This window comes from Ochotona princeps, chromosome 33, assembly GCF_030435755.1.
Source record: "Ochotona princeps isolate mOchPri1 chromosome 33, mOchPri1.hap1, whole genome shotgun sequence".
Taxonomy (NCBI): Eukaryota; Metazoa; Chordata; class Mammalia; order Lagomorpha; family Ochotonidae; genus Ochotona; species Ochotona princeps.
The window spans coordinates 4745331-4760465 of NC_080864.1; the positions used below are offsets into that span (position 1 = coordinate 4745331).

General features: G+C 65.9%; 2 protein-coding genes across 7 annotated transcripts in view; one reads left to right on the forward strand and one right to left on the reverse strand.

Moving 5' to 3' along the window:
* The window catches only part of NFIC (nuclear factor I C), a 39773-nt gene extending 31021 nt beyond the window's left edge, over nt 1-8752 (forward strand). For 3 of the 5 annotated variants that reach the window (XM_058657968.1, XM_058657971.1, XM_058657970.1), the window contains exons 3-10: nt 990-1061; nt 2555-2629; nt 3318-3441; nt 3658-3782; nt 5171-5296; nt 5455-5639; nt 6943-7028; nt 8512-8752. In XM_058657968.1, the coding sequence (XP_058513951.1) occupies nt 990-1061; nt 2555-2629; nt 3318-3441; nt 3658-3782; nt 5171-5296; nt 5455-5639; nt 6943-6993 (758 nt within the window). In that variant the 3' untranslated portion in view covers nt 6994-7028; nt 8512-8752. The remainder of the gene's footprint in view (nt 1-989; nt 1062-2554; nt 2630-3317; nt 3442-3657; nt 3783-5170; nt 5297-5454; nt 5640-6942; nt 7029-8511) is intronic. The other 2 variants (XM_058657969.1, XM_058657972.1) reach the window with 1 other exon arrangement.
* Nucleotides 8753-12881: 4129 nt separating this feature from the next.
* Nucleotides 12882-14385, reverse strand: SMIM24 (small integral membrane protein 24). 2 transcript variants are annotated; one of them, XM_004595942.2, is made up of 4 exons: nt 14260-14385; nt 13962-14073; nt 13795-13860; nt 12882-13318 (listed from the first exon to the last, which is right to left on the reverse strand). In XM_004595942.2, the coding sequence occupies exons 1-4, from the start codon at nt 14324-14326 to the stop codon at nt 13198-13200; spliced, it is 366 nt and encodes a 121-aa protein (XP_004595999.2). In that variant the 5' UTR covers nt 14327-14385; the 3' UTR covers nt 12882-13197. The 2 variants fall into 2 exon arrangements, with proteins under 2 accessions (XP_004595999.2, XP_058513980.1); XM_058657997.1 differs by having other exon boundaries at nt 13816-13860; nt 14260-14351.
* Between the last annotated feature and the right edge of the window lie 750 nt (nt 14386-15135).

Genomic DNA, 15135 nt, shown 5'->3' on the forward strand with positions numbered 1-15135 from the left:
AGGGGATGACTGGATGCCCTTCTGATTCCACGATGCTTGCTCTGGCGCAGGCAGGGGCCAGCTGGGCGCCACTGCCTGCTGAGGCCTGCTGGATGCTGGCTTCCTGTGCCCGAGCGGCCGGCTGCCCAGGCTGGGTCCTTCCCCAGTGGGGCAGCCAGCCGTGCCCAGCCTCAAGGCACTCCAAGCAGGACTGGCCAGCTCAAGGGGCCGCTGGCTGCCCTGCCTGGGCGCAGCGACAGGGCTCAGGGCCCAGCCGGGCACGCTCCCCGTGGCCACTGCCCAGGATGCCCCGAGCCCAGTGGGCCACGCGGGACAGCGAGGACTGCCCCTTCGCTCGGGGCATGAGGGCTGGGCCTGCACGCCTGGGGACACCGGACCTGACCACCATTCTCACCCTCACTTTTCCCTGTCTCTGAGATGGGATCACAGGGTCAGGTGTTTGGGGCTGGCTTAGGTTCCCACTCTGGGTCCCCGCTCACCTACCCAGCGGGGGATGGGGCGGGGTGCAGGGTGGCTCAGTCACTTGGGCCCTGCCAGCCACAGGGGAGACACGGGTGCAGCCCGCGCTGTTGGCTGTGGCTGGCCCAGCCCCCATGGTTACCAGCGTTTGGGGAGTGACCCAGTGGACGACCCCCATCGTCTCTAAGCGTGACGGTGCTCTCACATCAGGTCCCCCCCAACCTCTCACTGCTGGGTGGGGAGCGGGGGTCCTCCCTGGAGGTGGGCCCTGCCCTGCCCCAGGCCGCCTAACAAAAAGCGCTGAGCTCAGCGTCTGCTACCGGCGCCCGCGGCCAAGGAGCCCGGTATTTTTAGATAAGATGGGAGTGGGGGCAGGGCGCAACATCACTTGGGGCTGCAGGCACTGAGGTCCAGGGCCGGGTCCCCTGCCCTCCCCCCCCCCCCCCCGCGTCTGTGAAATGGCCCTGTGGTGCTATGGTGCCCTTCCCACCCGGGAGCAGCTGGTCACCCTGTCTCCCCTTCCCCTGCAGACACAGAGCAGAGTGGCAGCCCCCGGGCAGGCATGGGGACCGACCAGGAGGACAGCAAGCCGGTCACGCTGGGTGAGTCGGAGGGGCAGACCTCACAGTCCTGGGGTGCAGGGAGGGTCTGGAAGCCTCAGTCGAGGCCGTCACAGGTCTCCCCAGGCCCCCTTCTCAGGCCGGTCTCGGGTGGCTGGTGGTCACTTTCCCTGGGGGTTCCTGATGACAGGGTGTCTGTCGTGACCAGCGCAAGGTCCCAGGGGCTGCACATCGGCTTAGGAGGAGCAGAGGCGGGGCCTGGGAGATTGACAGGGGAGGAGTCTGGGGGAGAGGGACAGGGGTGGGACCTGGGGGGAGGGACAGGGGGAGGAGCCTGGGGTTGGACTGGGGAGGGACAGGGGTGGGACCTGGGGAGAGGGACAGGGGGAGGAACTGAGAGAGGGACAGGGGAGGAGCCTGGGGTGGGCAGGGGCAGGGCCTGGAGAGGGACAGGGGCGGGGCCTGGGGAGAGGGACAGGGGGAGGAGCCTGGGGTTGGGCAGGGGCGGGGCCTGGAGAGGGACAGAGGGAGGAGCCTCGGGAAACAGGATGCTGAACCTGGAGACAGGAGCAGCTGACCACGCCTTCCAGGAGGTGGTCTGTGCTGACCAGGGAGTCCCTCTCAGCCACTGCACAAACAGGAAATCCAGAGGGGTGCGGCCAGCAGGAAATGACCACTACCACTTCTTCCGCTGTCCAGGCCGCCATAGGGCTGTGGCCTGAACAGAACACTGGGCCCGCCCGGGGCCCCAGGCGTGGGTTTCCCGCCTCCCAGCAAGGCGCTGGGCCACCAGGTTCACAGATGTGGGTCTCTCCCCTACCCTGAGCAGGACACTGGGGCCACATGCGTGGGTCGCCCTCCTACTCCAAATAGGGCATTGGCCCTGCAGGGGTCACAGGTATGGGTGCTGGCCATTGGTCTCCTGCAGTCCAGGCTGCCCCCAGACCCTGCTGACTGCCAGCCCGGTCCTGCTGCCCCTGCTGCAGCCCAGGGCAGCTCTGGCCCCTGCTGGTCTGACTGACCAAATGAGCTGTAGAAGCACAGGGGACACGTGGGAACCAGGGGCCACTGGATCCATGCAGGTACACCCTGACAAATGGCATCCCATGCTGACCCGAAGCTCCATTCCAGAACATTCCATCATCTCCTGCAACCACACACCCCCTCGCTGTCCCTGGGACTCCCCTGTCAGTGTTCCCTGAGCAGGGTGTCCTCACCTGCCCTCCCTCCTCCAGCCTCCCAGGTGTGGGCTTAACGCTGTGTCCACTCATTCCTTGCTGGATGCCTGACCTATAGTGTGGCCTATGTGGGCACCAGTCGTTACCAACCCCTCCCGTGTGGGGGCCGTCTCCCCGGCCTGCCTGTGTGAAGGGTTGTCACCCTGGCCTGTCCGTGTGGGGGGCCTGCCCATGCCCTGCTCCATGTCCGGCTGCCTCAGGGCACAGCTGGCCCAGGGCCCTGCTGTCCTGGAGCTGTCCCCCAGAAGGGTCCAGGCACCTGGCAGCCCCTCACTGACCCCCACCTCTCCCCTGCAGACACCACTGACTTCCAGGAGAGTTTCATCACCTCCGGCGTGTTCAGCGTCACCGAGCTCATCCAGGTGTCACGCAGTGAGTGTCAGGGGGCCTCTCTGAACACACAACCCCATGGGCACCAGGTCCTGGGGACACACACACACACAGCTCCATGGTGCACCGGGTCCTGGGGACACACACACACACACACAGCCCCATGGTGCACCGGGTCCTGGGGACACACACACACACACAGCCCCATGGTGCACCGGGTCCTGGGGACACACACACACACACACAGCCCCATGGTGCACCGGGTCCTGGGGACACACACACACACACAGCCCCATGGTGCACCGGGTCCTGGGGACACACACACAGCCCCATGGTGCACCAGGTCCTGGGGACACACACACAGCCCCATGGTGCACCGGATCCTGGGGACACACACACAGCCCCATGGTGCACCAGGTCCTGGGGACACACACACACACAGGCCCATGGGCACCGGGTCCTGGGGACACACACACACAGCCTGTCTTGTGCACGTGCACGCACACACACAGCTCCTTGCAGGCACCCCCGCCCCGTCCATCCCTGTGGACCTGCTGGAGACCCCTGCACCCCCTTTCCTCACGGCCTGGGCGTGTCTGGGTCATGGCCCGCCCTGGGACCTGGATGGCCTCTGCCTGGGCATGCCCCTGCCCTGCCCACTGCGGGGTCTCTGCACTTTGGAGGCGCACCCCCGGGCTGGCCCTGAGCGCCCCGCTGTCCCTCCCTGCAGCTCCCGTGGTCACCGGGACAGGACCCAACTTCTCTCTGGGGGAGCTGCAGGGGCACCTGGCCTACGACCTGAACCCGGCCGGCACGGGCGTGCGACGGACGCTCCCCAGCACCTCCTCCAGCGGGTACGTGCCAGCGCCCCGGCACCCCGAGATCGCAGGCCGACAGGCCTGGGGGTGCGAGCTGATCCCGCGTGGACCCCCGACTGTCCTCCCTGGGAACCGGGGGCGGCGGAAACCGCTGTTCCCCGACCTAGCCGGAAGCTCGCCCCGCTCCCGAGCCGGAAGTTGGCGTCTCCGTGGTAACCGGCCGCCGCTTCCCTCCCCCGCCCCGCCCTCCAGGAGCAAGCGGCACAAATCCGGCTCGATGGAGGACGACGTGGACACGAGCCCCGGCGGCGACTACTACACCTCGCCCAACTCGCCCACGAGTAGCAGCCGCAACTGGACTGAGGACATGGAAGGAGGTGGGGCGGGCGGGCGTCCCCGAGGCCGGAACTACAGATCCCGGCAGGCTCTGCGCGGGCGCCGGGTGCCTGGAGCGGGTTTGGGGCCGCGTGGCGTCCTGGGAGTTGTAGTTTCCATGAGCTGAGGCGCCGTGTCAGTGAGGCGGACACTGTGCAGCGGGAGGACGTGTACCTATCTCACCCAGGGTGTCCGGCGCAGGGGACACGGAGGAGCTGGCGCAGAACCCAGCCGTGTCGCACACACACCCAGGGAAATCGCCCCTGGTGTGGCCCTGGGCAGCCCTCCCCGTCCCCCTGTCCTCCCCCCCGCAGGGTCCCTGCCATGCTCTTGTGGGGGCCTGGGCTCCCCGGGGTGCCCCGCAGACAGGAAGAGAAGCTGGGAGCTGGATGGCCATGCCCTGTGGCCGCATCCTCTAACCCTGAGCCACCAACGGTGCCTGGGGGCTGTGATGTGCCTGCTGCGGACACCTGTGGGCGCTGTGGCTCCCACGGAACTGTCCCCAGGGCTGTCCAGGTTGGGGGGTGCTCTACCCCAGGCGGAGCCCCCCAGGAACCCAGAGACTCCTCCCCACTGTGCCGACTTCTGCAGGCCCCATGTCAGCACAGGGAGATATACAGGGGTGCACACACACACCCACAGCCCAGTGCATACACGGCCCACGTGCACACACACACCCACGGCCCAGTGCATACACAGCCCACGTGCACAGATACACGGCCCATGTGCACACCTGCACACACGGCCCAATGTACACATGACCCAGTGCACACATGGCCCAGTGCACACATGCACACACGGCCCACGTACACATACAGCTCACGTGCACTCCATGGCCCATGTACACACAGATACACGGCCCATGTGCACACACAGGGCCGACGTACACACATACCGCCCATGGCCTATGTACACACCCATGCACGCACAGCACCCATGTACACACACAATCCACACACATGCACACATACACATACATGACCTAGTGTACACACCGCCAATGTACACACATATGGCCCACATACACACAGCCCATGTGCACACACACAGCCCACATGCACACACAGGGCCCACGTACACACATGCCGCCCATGGCCTATGTACACACCCATGCACGCACAGCGCCCATGTACACACATGATCCACACACATGCACACACAGCCAATGTACACACATATGGCCCACATACACACAGTCCATGTGCACACACACGGCCCACATGTACACATATGGCCCACGTACACATACACAGCCCACATACACACACACAATCCACATGCACGCAAAGCCACACGCATGTGGGCTGTGCAGGGCCAACCTGGCTTCCACCTCCTTTAGGGCCCCTCAACTCCCTGGCAGTCCCTGACCCCGGCACCTGTCCCCGCACAGGCATCTCTTCGCCGGTGAAGAAGACCGAGATGGACAAGTCACCCTTTCACAGCCCGTCGCCCCAGGACTCGCCCCGTCTCTCCAGCTTCACGCAGCACCACCGGCCGGTGATCGCGGTGCACAGCGGTGAGGACTCCGTGGGCGGCACCTGCATGCCAACCCCGATGGATGGGCGCCCCCTCCCCCCCTTCTGCGGCGTGGAGGCTCCTGTGACCACGCCCCCACCCCACCCCACCCGCGGCACTGGCCGACCCCCTGACCACCTCTCCCTGCCATCCCCGCAGGCATCGCCCGCAGCCCCCACCCGTCCTCGGCCCTACACTTCCCCACCACGTCCATTCTGCCCCAGACGGCCTCCACCTACTTCCCCCACACGGCCATCCGCTACCCGCCTCATCTCAACCCTCAGGACCCGCTCAAAGATCTCGTCTCGCTGGCCTGCGATCCGGCCAGCCAGCAGCCGGGCCCGGTAAGTGTGCGCCGTGGAACTTGCCAGAACAGCCTGGGCTTCGCCGCAGGTGCAGCCTGTCCACACTGCGAGGCTCGTGGGGCCACACGGCGAGGTCACGGATGGCTACATGGGTTAGGACAGGAGAGGGAGATGGGGTGGAGTGCGATCGGGTCCCTGCTGATTCTGCCGTGGCCAGTGTCAGGCTGCCCAACCTTGCGTCCCTGCCAGTGCCCTAGTCCCTTGCCAGCCACCCCAGATGGGCCTCCTAGCCGCGGCTCTGTGTCCCCACAGTGGGAACAGCTCATGCAGCCTCACACCTCCCCCCCCCCCCCGCTTCCTGGCCGGCCTGGCTGAGTCCTGGGCAGCGGGCTGCGGTGTGTGCCCGGGTGGACGTGAGACCTGTGCTGGCCCCAGGTTCGGGACAAGGTGCGGGCCGACCTCCATGCCTGACTCCCAGGGAAAACACTGGTGGCCCATGCCCTGGGGTGGACACCACATGCTTCAGCCGTGGGCGACCGAGCTGACAGGGCAAGAGCGGGAGAGAGCCCTCTACCGATCGGGATGGCTGCGCAGGGCAGGCTGGAACCACGAGCCCCAGCCAAGCCTCCCACCAGGGCCTGGCATCTGTCACTTCCCCTGGGCAATGCACAAGGAGTTGGTTGGGACGTGGGGACCTGTGTTCCTAGAGCGGCTCCAATCCCATGCCCCATGCCCACCCCTGACCCTGGAAGCCCCCCACCCCCACCCCTTCTAGACTTTTCTGTCTGAGTCTCTTGCTCAGTCCTGTCAGGACAGAGGTCCTGGCCTCCTGTGTGACCTCGGGCGTGGGCCTGCCCGCCTGGGCTTGGCCTGACAGGGTCCCGAACCTGCGCCACGCGGGCTTGAATCAGGCGGTGACGGCGTGAGCACGGTAAAGTAGCCACTGGGCTACAGTGGGCACTCAGTAGCTGCACAATGAACAGAGACCCCTCCCCTTAACCGCAGGGTCCCCCAGCGTGGCTGCCCCACTACTCCCACTCGGGGAGCCACTTGGTGCTGACAAAACGCAGCGGGTGAGAGTAAAGTGAGAGAGGCTTGGAGACTGCACCCCCCCGCCCTCTGCAAGAGGAGAATTAATAAATAAATGCCCTCAATAATTGATGCGGGCCCGCGGATAGCGCGGGCTGTGCCACAGCGAGAGGCGAGGCCGGCCGCGGTGAAAGCCGCTGAATAATTCATGGTGGCCAGCTTCCCGGGGAGGGCCGGCTGTGTGACCCTGGGCAGCGCACAGCCTCTCTGGGCCTGGCTGCTAACGGGCTCTCGGTCTCTCTCCTCCCCGCAGCCTACTCTACGCCCGACACGTCCCCTGCAAACCGTTCCTTTGTGGGATTAGCAACAAGGGATTCCGCGGGCGGTGTTCAGGCACAGGTAGGGGCCAAGAGGCCGGCCGCTGGGGGGGCGGGGGGACAGGGCCCCAGAGCTTGCCGGCCAGAGCCGGGGGCTGCTGAGACCCAGAGAGGCAAGGGCATCTGCCCAGAGCCACACAGCGTGGCCGCCGGAACCTCCCCCCCTACACACACCCTTACCTTGCCAGCAAACCCAGCCCAGACAGCAGGGGCTGGGGGCGAGGCCGGGGCTGGGGGCGAGGCCAGGGCTGCACTCCAGCCCAGCCCACCCCCAGCCCCGGCCTCTGGGGGCGTCCCAGGGAGAAGGGGCCCAGCCAGGGCCGGTGGAGCTGCCGTGGCCTCTGCCCCTCCTGCCAGGGGCCGGGAGCTTCTCCCCTGGGTGCTTCTGTAGGCAAAGTCAAGCTAGCAGAAGCCCCCAGGGCGTTGGCCCGGCCCCTACGCCCCCCCAAGCCCCTTGCAGTGCCCCCCACCCCCCAACCCCGGCCTCAGTGGGGACCCAGCTTGGACACAGCAGTGGACGTGCAGGGCCGGCCAGGCAGGGGGAAGAGGGGGCCCACCCCCACGACCGGGGCAGCCACGCCGCGGCGTAGAGGGAGGGAGGCCTGCAGAGTCTAAGAGCAGGGAGGGAGGAAGCCGCCCGCAGGCCCCTCGCCGCCATTCCGCCTCCGTCAGCACTTCCTGCCTCTGACTCTTATTCCTGGCGCCCCGCCCTCTCTCCTTCCTTCTCCCAGCCCCCACCAATCAATACTGATTGATTCCACTCCTCCGTGGGGCTCTCGCCTGTCCGCGCCCCCGCCCAACCCTGAGGCACCCCGACCTGGGCCTGCCGCATGGGCTGCACCCCACGCCCCATCCCTGACACCTGCCCGGGTGACGTGCCCAGAGCCCCCAGGGGGCCGGGGGAGCCTGTCCATCGTGGGGGGAGGGTCACGCCCAGGGCCTGTCTGGTTGCCAACGGAAACCAGACATGAGGTAATGGCCAGGACGAACGTGAACTTGGCTGAAGGGTGGGGGGCTGGGAGCTCGCACTTCCTCGGCGGGATGGCCGGGGAATTGCCTGGTGGGCGGGAGCGCCCCATACGTGGTGGGGAGTGTGTGCGTATAGGGGGCGACGGGGCCTGTCTCCCACTCCAAGCCCGGGGAGGGCGAGCCACCCGCCGCAGCCTGCTCTGTGCCAGGGTCCGCGCCGGCATCTCCCCTTCTCTGAAACAGGGTGCCCCCCTTCTCCTGGGCAAACCAGGGGTGCGAGCAGGGCCCTAGGCACTGGGGTGGCACCGTGGGCCCGGCAGAACCTCAGCGCTCCTCGTCCTCTTGCAGCCTGGGCGAGGGGATCCACGCAGACGCGTCCGCTGGTCATGGGGTGGGAGCTCCCAGTACCCCCAGGTTGGGCAGCCTGGTGCAGGCGGCAGAGCCCGGGGCAGGGAGAGGGTGGGGGCGGCTGGGACGGTGCCCGAGCCTGACCACGCTGTCTTTTTCCATCTCTCTCCTCCCTCGGACCCGCGCAGTCCTGGTACCTGGGATAGCGAAGGTCCTCGTCCCCCCCATCCAACGCCCCTTCTCATCATCCAACGAATCCCAGGGGGCACCCCAGCCAGCGCCCCCTCCCCCACGCCACTCTGTCGGTGGAAAACTAGAGCGAGCAAGAAGAGCCCTGCCACCTCCCAGCCCGGCCGAAAAGACAAAACAGCCACACTGATGCAGGAGGAAGAGGGAGAGCTCCCCGTGGGAGGGGGCGCGGCGCAGAACCCCGCCAGGAAGGCGGAAGGCGCGGGCGCTGCGCTCGAACTCGGTCCCTCCTGCACCTGCCGCGCCGCGTGTCCGGGCCAGGCCCAGGTGAGCTCCGCCCGGCCGGGCCCGCCTCTCCTGGGCCACCGATGGCGGCTCGCGCGATGGTGCTGGAGGGCAGGGGGGTCGGGCAGCCGAGGGGGCCTGGGGAGACCCGATCGCGGGGGTGGGGTGGACCCGGCCTGCCCGCTCGCTCTGACCACCTCTCTCTCCTCTCTGCGCTCTCTGTCCCTGGGGACGGAGGCTCTCCATCCTCCCGCCTGCCCTGTTCTATGCAATTGCCACCCCCAGCCGGCATGGGAGGCCCCGCCCCGGGGACCCCCTCCCCTCCCCCGTTGCACACTAAGAAATGCACTTTCCGAGGGAGGGAGGGCGGGGGCTGGGGGAGGGGAGGGGGCGGACACCAGAGCGAGTGGTTCAAGTGCCTGACCCCCGCCCTTCGTCCAGCCGGGACACCGAGTGGCCGCGGGGCGTCCTCCCCCACCCCGCCCACCTCGCCCCCCACCCCGTCACCTCCACTCATTGCTGCCGCCCCCTCAGAGCTCGAGCTGGGAGCCCAGGGGGGCGCGGGGCACCCGGCCCGCAATGCTGGGGCGCGGAGGTGGGACGTGGGGGGAGCCGGCGGGCACCCCCCTGCGCCTCCTCCGCCAGTGCCTTACAACCCAGAGCGACCCCTCCCAGGTGCCCCCGCCCCGCCGGGGGCCGCCCGTTTGCACTTTCATCCCCCCCACCCACCCACCCACCAATGCGGGGTGCTGCCGGGGGTGGGGGGTCCCCAGAAGGAGAGAGAGAAGGCCGGAGGGCGCAGAGCCGGAGCGCGCGGCAGGGGCGCCAGCATCTTCCCTTGAGCCGCCCCAGAACACTAAGCCGGGGGGCGCCGGCTGCCCCCAACACCTCCCCGTCCCCGCCCCCACTGACTCCCTTCAGCCCGGCGCGCGGAGTGCACCCCACCACTCCCGCGCCCCGCTGCTCCCCCACCTAGGCCAAAGTCATGGTCAGGGGCGCCCCCCGCCCCTCCGGCGGGCGGTGCGGTCCATCCGTCCTCCCGGCAGCGCGGGCCTGTCCCCCCAAAACATGCATGGTGCTTCTAGCGGGAGAACCGCGGCCGCCGCGTGCATGGCAGACCCCGCCCGCCCCCCAAAAGACAAAAACTTAGAAAAAAAAACATAAAAAAAATCCAGAAAAGCTTAAAAAAAAAAAAAAAAGCTCCATGTTTCCTAATTTGCACGAAGTTTTATACCACATGACGTGCCTTGCCTTGGAGAATACGTATTCCGATATCAGCGCACAGGAGCTGCATGCCTGCTTGTAGTTAATCAACGCCGAGAGGCGACCGCCGGGGAGGGAGGTGTTTCTAAGTAAAGCAGAGAGAAACCTTTTTGTTTTTTTTTTTTTTAAGAAAAAAAAAAAAAAGAAAAAAACGGAAAACTGTGCTGGAAGAGAAGTCCCCCCCCCTCGCCCGCCCCGTCGTCCCACGTGCCCATCCGGCGCTGTGGGGCCCTGGTGCTCCCGCGCCCCCAGCCCACCGACCTCAGGGGCCAGTCGCACCCAGGCAGCCCCTGCCCCGGGGCTGGGGAGTCACCCCCCCCAAGGCTGCAGCCCCGGCCCCATCCCACGCCAGGCCCTGCGTCCCCTCCGCGCTCCTCCGGCCTTCCCAGGGGCTCTGGGGGGGGACAGCCCACCGGGGGAGGTCACATATGCAATAGCTTCTGTCCCCGCGCGGCCAGGAGCAGGGAGGCTGGCCGGGCGGCCCCTGTCGTCCTCATCTTGAACTTTTGTGTTATTCTTTCAAGTTCTGGTTTCCTTTGCTTTCCACTCGACCAAAGCTAAGACAATAGCCAGATTGGGGGGGGGCGGGGGCGGGGGCTGGGGGGAGGTGTGGGGAGGCGCCCCCCACCCACCCCCGTGGCAGCGTGAGGGGTGGCCACCCTGGCCCCGCGGCTCGCACCCATGCCAGTGCATCCCCAGGGGACAGTGCAGCCAGCCTTGCTGGGGAGGGGGATGAGGGGCAGCCACGCGGGGTGCAGGGGACCCCAGGGTTCCCCACCATTGCTTCCACGCCCCGGGCCAGCCCTTCCCAGGTGGCTATAGCCCCTTCCTCAGAAAACCTGACCACCACAGACCCCCAAGTTTGGGGGGCGGGGCTGAGGGTGTTTCCTTGTATGAAATTGACATGCTGTCAAACCCGGTGCCCCCCTCAAGTTTCTCCGGGGGAGATGCCGATGTGGGGGTCCCTGAGGCGGGAGGCGGGGAGGCCCCCCCACTCTATGCAAACCTCCCCCCAGCACCCGCCTTGGCGGGCGGCGATGAGAACGGAAGGGCAGGGGCTTCTGGGAGCCCCCACCCCCAGGGCTGGACAATCAGGGTGGGGGAGGCCCCACTGTCCCCTGAGACAAGGGCCAGGGGTCCCCCGCCATCCTGCGTGCGTCTCCCTTTCCCACCCGGCCACACGGCAAGGAGGCCCCGCTGGCGGCCTCCGGCAGGGCTGCCTGTCCCTCCACACACTCACATAGGCGTGTATGTTGATCGTCCTGGAACTTTCTCTCTCCCTTCCTGAGCCTCGGCCCCGTCCGTGCCGTGGGGGTGGGGTGCCGGGGCTGGGGGAGCCACAGCCGCGCCAGCAGCGTTTGTAGTCACCAAACCAAACCCAAGTCCGCTAAAGCAGTGCCTCACGTCTGCTGGTGTGGCTCCGGGGGCCGCCTCCCTCGGCACCCCAGCAGGGCCACGCTCCCACCTGGGAGAGCGGGGCCGGGGGAGACGGCGCCCCACACTGCACCCCAACAGCGTCAGCCCAGGGCGCCCCCTGCACCCCCACGCAGGGGCCGCGCCACCCCGGGGCAGGGCGGGGCGCAGGGAAGAGCGAGAGACAAGGGGTTCCTGCTATGTTTCTTTTTTTTTTCTTTCTTTCTTTCGAGATACTATTTTTTTTTGAGATTTTTTTTTTTGTTTCCATTTTATATTTTTCTGATATTACCAGAATAGCTGTCTCCTGCTTGCCGCACACACAGCACACGCATGAACACCCACGGACACGCACGCACTCACACTGACACGCACACACACACGCACACGCGCTCACCCCCCTCCGACGGGAGAAGCCGCCCTCGGGGTCCGCCAGCACCCCCTGCCCCCTCCACGTCGCGGACGGGGCTGGGGGCTGCGGGGCCCCTCCCCGCCGAGCCCCCTCATAATCTTGTATATTATGCGTCATTTTGGTTTTCAGTCGCGCCTACCTAGGTACCATTTACAGAAAGTCTGCCTGTTGTTTGTTTCCCTATGCAAAACAAAAAACAAAAACAAAACAAAAAAAAAACCACGGGGGTTCCATAAAAGATTCAATAAAAGGCAAAAAAAAAAAAAGAAAAAAGTGTATAAAAAATTAAACAAGCTATGCTTCGAGTTTCTCTGTGTTGAGTCGTCCTTTCTGGGGTCCCATTGGGCCCAGCAAGTGCCAGCGAGACATGGAGAGCAAGTGTTTCCCTGTAGGGGACAGTGGGCAGTATGGGGGGCTGGTGCCACGGGGGATGGATGGGTGGGAGAGTGGGTGCAGGGATGGGAGCATGGGTGGTGGGTGCAGGGATGGATGGGTGGGTGGATGGGTGAGTGCAGGGGTGAAGTGATGAACTGAGGGGAAAGTAGGGTGACAAATGGACAACAGGTGATGTGATGGGGTGGTTACAGGGATCCAGTGTGGGAGGCGTGTCGGGGTTGGTGAGGTCAGAGGGAAGAACCCCCTGGCCCTCCCCAGCACCCTCCCCGGCCCCAAAGGTGCCCCCCAGCCCAGTGCCAAACTACCTGGCAGAGCCCACTGTGACCACCAGCTGAAGGAAGGGGAGCCCAGGGTGTCCTCACCCCATGCGAGCAGCGCAGACTGCAGCAGGAAGCAGGAAGGGCAAGGAGGAGCATGGCTCCCCCTCCCAAGATGCCCACCCTGTGGGGGACAACCGGGGAGGGACAGAGGAGACCCCTGTTAAGATGCAGTCTTGGCCAGAGCCCACCCGGAACACCCCTCTTCCTAAGCTGCTGGGCACCCTGCACCCAGGAGCGTGGGTCCTACTGCACAGCTGCCAGAGGACAGCATGGGGTACGCTCAGGGTTCCAGCTGTTTATTTATGTTTTCATACACAGGCAGGGGGTCTCACAGAAGCCCCTGACCCCACACGCCAGTCACGCACGGAGCTCGCACGTCACTAGGCAGAAGTCCCCGAGACCGCACCAGGGCTCAAAGTCCAGGAGCAGGGGGCAGGTGAGGTGAGGCACAGCAGAGCACGGGGCATGGGGTGGGGCACCCCAGGGAGCCCCGGGGGCAGGAGGGAGGGGCTGAGCCCAGAGCTGCCCGGTTGGGGGGCAGAAGCCAGTGCAACTGGGAGGCAGTGGGGCCTTCAAGGACCGTGGGTGTCCAGGCCTCACAGCTGCGTCATCTTGGTGGTGTCCTCATCTTCCAGCTCTAGCCCCATGTTGTTCTCCCCGGTCTTCTGAGCTTTCTTCTCCTTTTTCTTCTCTTTCTTCCCCTTCTTGGGTTCCCCACTATGGAGAAACATAGCAGATGGGTGGGTGGGTGGGTGGATGGATGGACGGATGAGTAGATGCATGGGTAGATGGATGGATGGATGGATGGACAAGTGGATGGATGGATGGATGGGTGGGTGGGTGAGTGGATGCGTGGGTAGATGGGTGGACAAGTGGATGGATGATGGGTGGGTGTGTGGGCCTGGCTGTACTCTCTCACAACACCTGCTGTCTGCCAGGCCCCCGAATCCAGCACCCAGTGCTCCTCACCCGGTGATGGGCTGATCCAGCTCCCACTGGTGTGCAGCATGGAGAAAGAGTAGAATCCGTGGGCCAGATGCCCGGATGGTGGGGGGATGGAGGGAGAGCCGCTGCCCGGGAGGGGGAGCAGCAGGGGGTGGCGCCCAGGAGCAGGGACAGTGGCCGCGGGGCTCGGTGGGGGAGCAGTCCCCCCACTCCACCCCTCGCAGTCTGCACACACTAAGGCCGGCTACCTCAGACGCGCATCCTGGTACACGCTGTCTTCCATATTGATGCTGGTCTGCTCCTCGTCCTGAGCTCTGAGGACAGAGTTGGGCGTGAGGGTGGGGGACGGTGGCGCCAGCCTGTGTTTGGTGCCCCTAACCCCACCCCAGCGGGTGCACCAAAAGCAGGGCCCCACCTGGCCTTGGAGCACCACACGCGGTTCACCAGCAGCAACACGAAGACGATGAATAAGAATACCACCACGGCCGTCAGGCCCACCAGCCACGGCTTCAGGCGGCGCCCCCTGGCTGCCGAGACGGACGGGGGCGGCTCAGGGGGTGGTGCAGGGCAGGGCACCCCAGGGAGACACGTCCTTGAGGCTGCCCGCCCCTACCTCCCCCTCGCTCCCTCCCTCCCCACTCCAAGGCCTCGGTTTTCCAGGCTGGAAGTTGGGAGACTTGCAGATCCATGAGCCCGTAGGCGGGGGTCCTTACCCTGCTGGGCCTCCGCAGGTGTGAGGAGCAAGGCCACCAGGACGAGCAGGGTCCCCAGGGTCTCCATGGTCGCGGTCAGAGCCAGTGGTGACAGCAGTGGTAACAGCAGTCCCTGGCCAGCGTGTGGGCGAGGCCCTGATAAGGCAGGGGTGGGGCTGGGCGGGGTGAGGGTGGACCTAGGACCCGGGGAGGGGGGTGGCACCTGCCCGAACCCCTCCTCCCCACTGCGAGGCAGACACCTTGCACCTGCTGTAACAATTAACCTAGGGGCGTCCAGCCCCTGCCACCCAGGCCCCCGGGGGACCTTGCTGACCAGATGGGTGTGGGGGCCACCAGCCCAGTCGGACTGTGTCGAGCCATCGCCTCGGGGCCAGCCTCCCTGCATCCTTACCCTTGGTCCCCACCTGATCAGATAAAGCAGCCCTGCCTGGGCAAAGGGAGACCCCACCCCGGCCTACTGCCACGGGGACAGCTGCCGCCCAGCACGTGGCCAGCACAGAGTGAGAACTGTTTACATTGGAAAGAGGGACAGGACTGAGAGCCCACCCCACCTCGGTCAGGCAGTCCAGCAGGTGCAGGGCGCGCTCTCCAGTGTCACCCCACCCGGATCCCAAACACCACGACAAGTAGTGCCCCGGACTCGCACTTTATTTGACCAGGAATTCCCAGACGTCCAGTGTCCCGGTGGGGTCCTTGGGCAGGTGGCGGGAAGTGCAAGAGGCGCTTGGCGGTCACACACACCCATGCGGGGACCCATCTCTGCCGGGCCTGCCCGCCTTGGGCTGCACGCCTGCACACCAATCTGACGCTTTTGGCAAAAAATGGAACTCTGCTCTTCATGGCAATTCCCCACAGACTTTGTCAGGAAACGGTGTC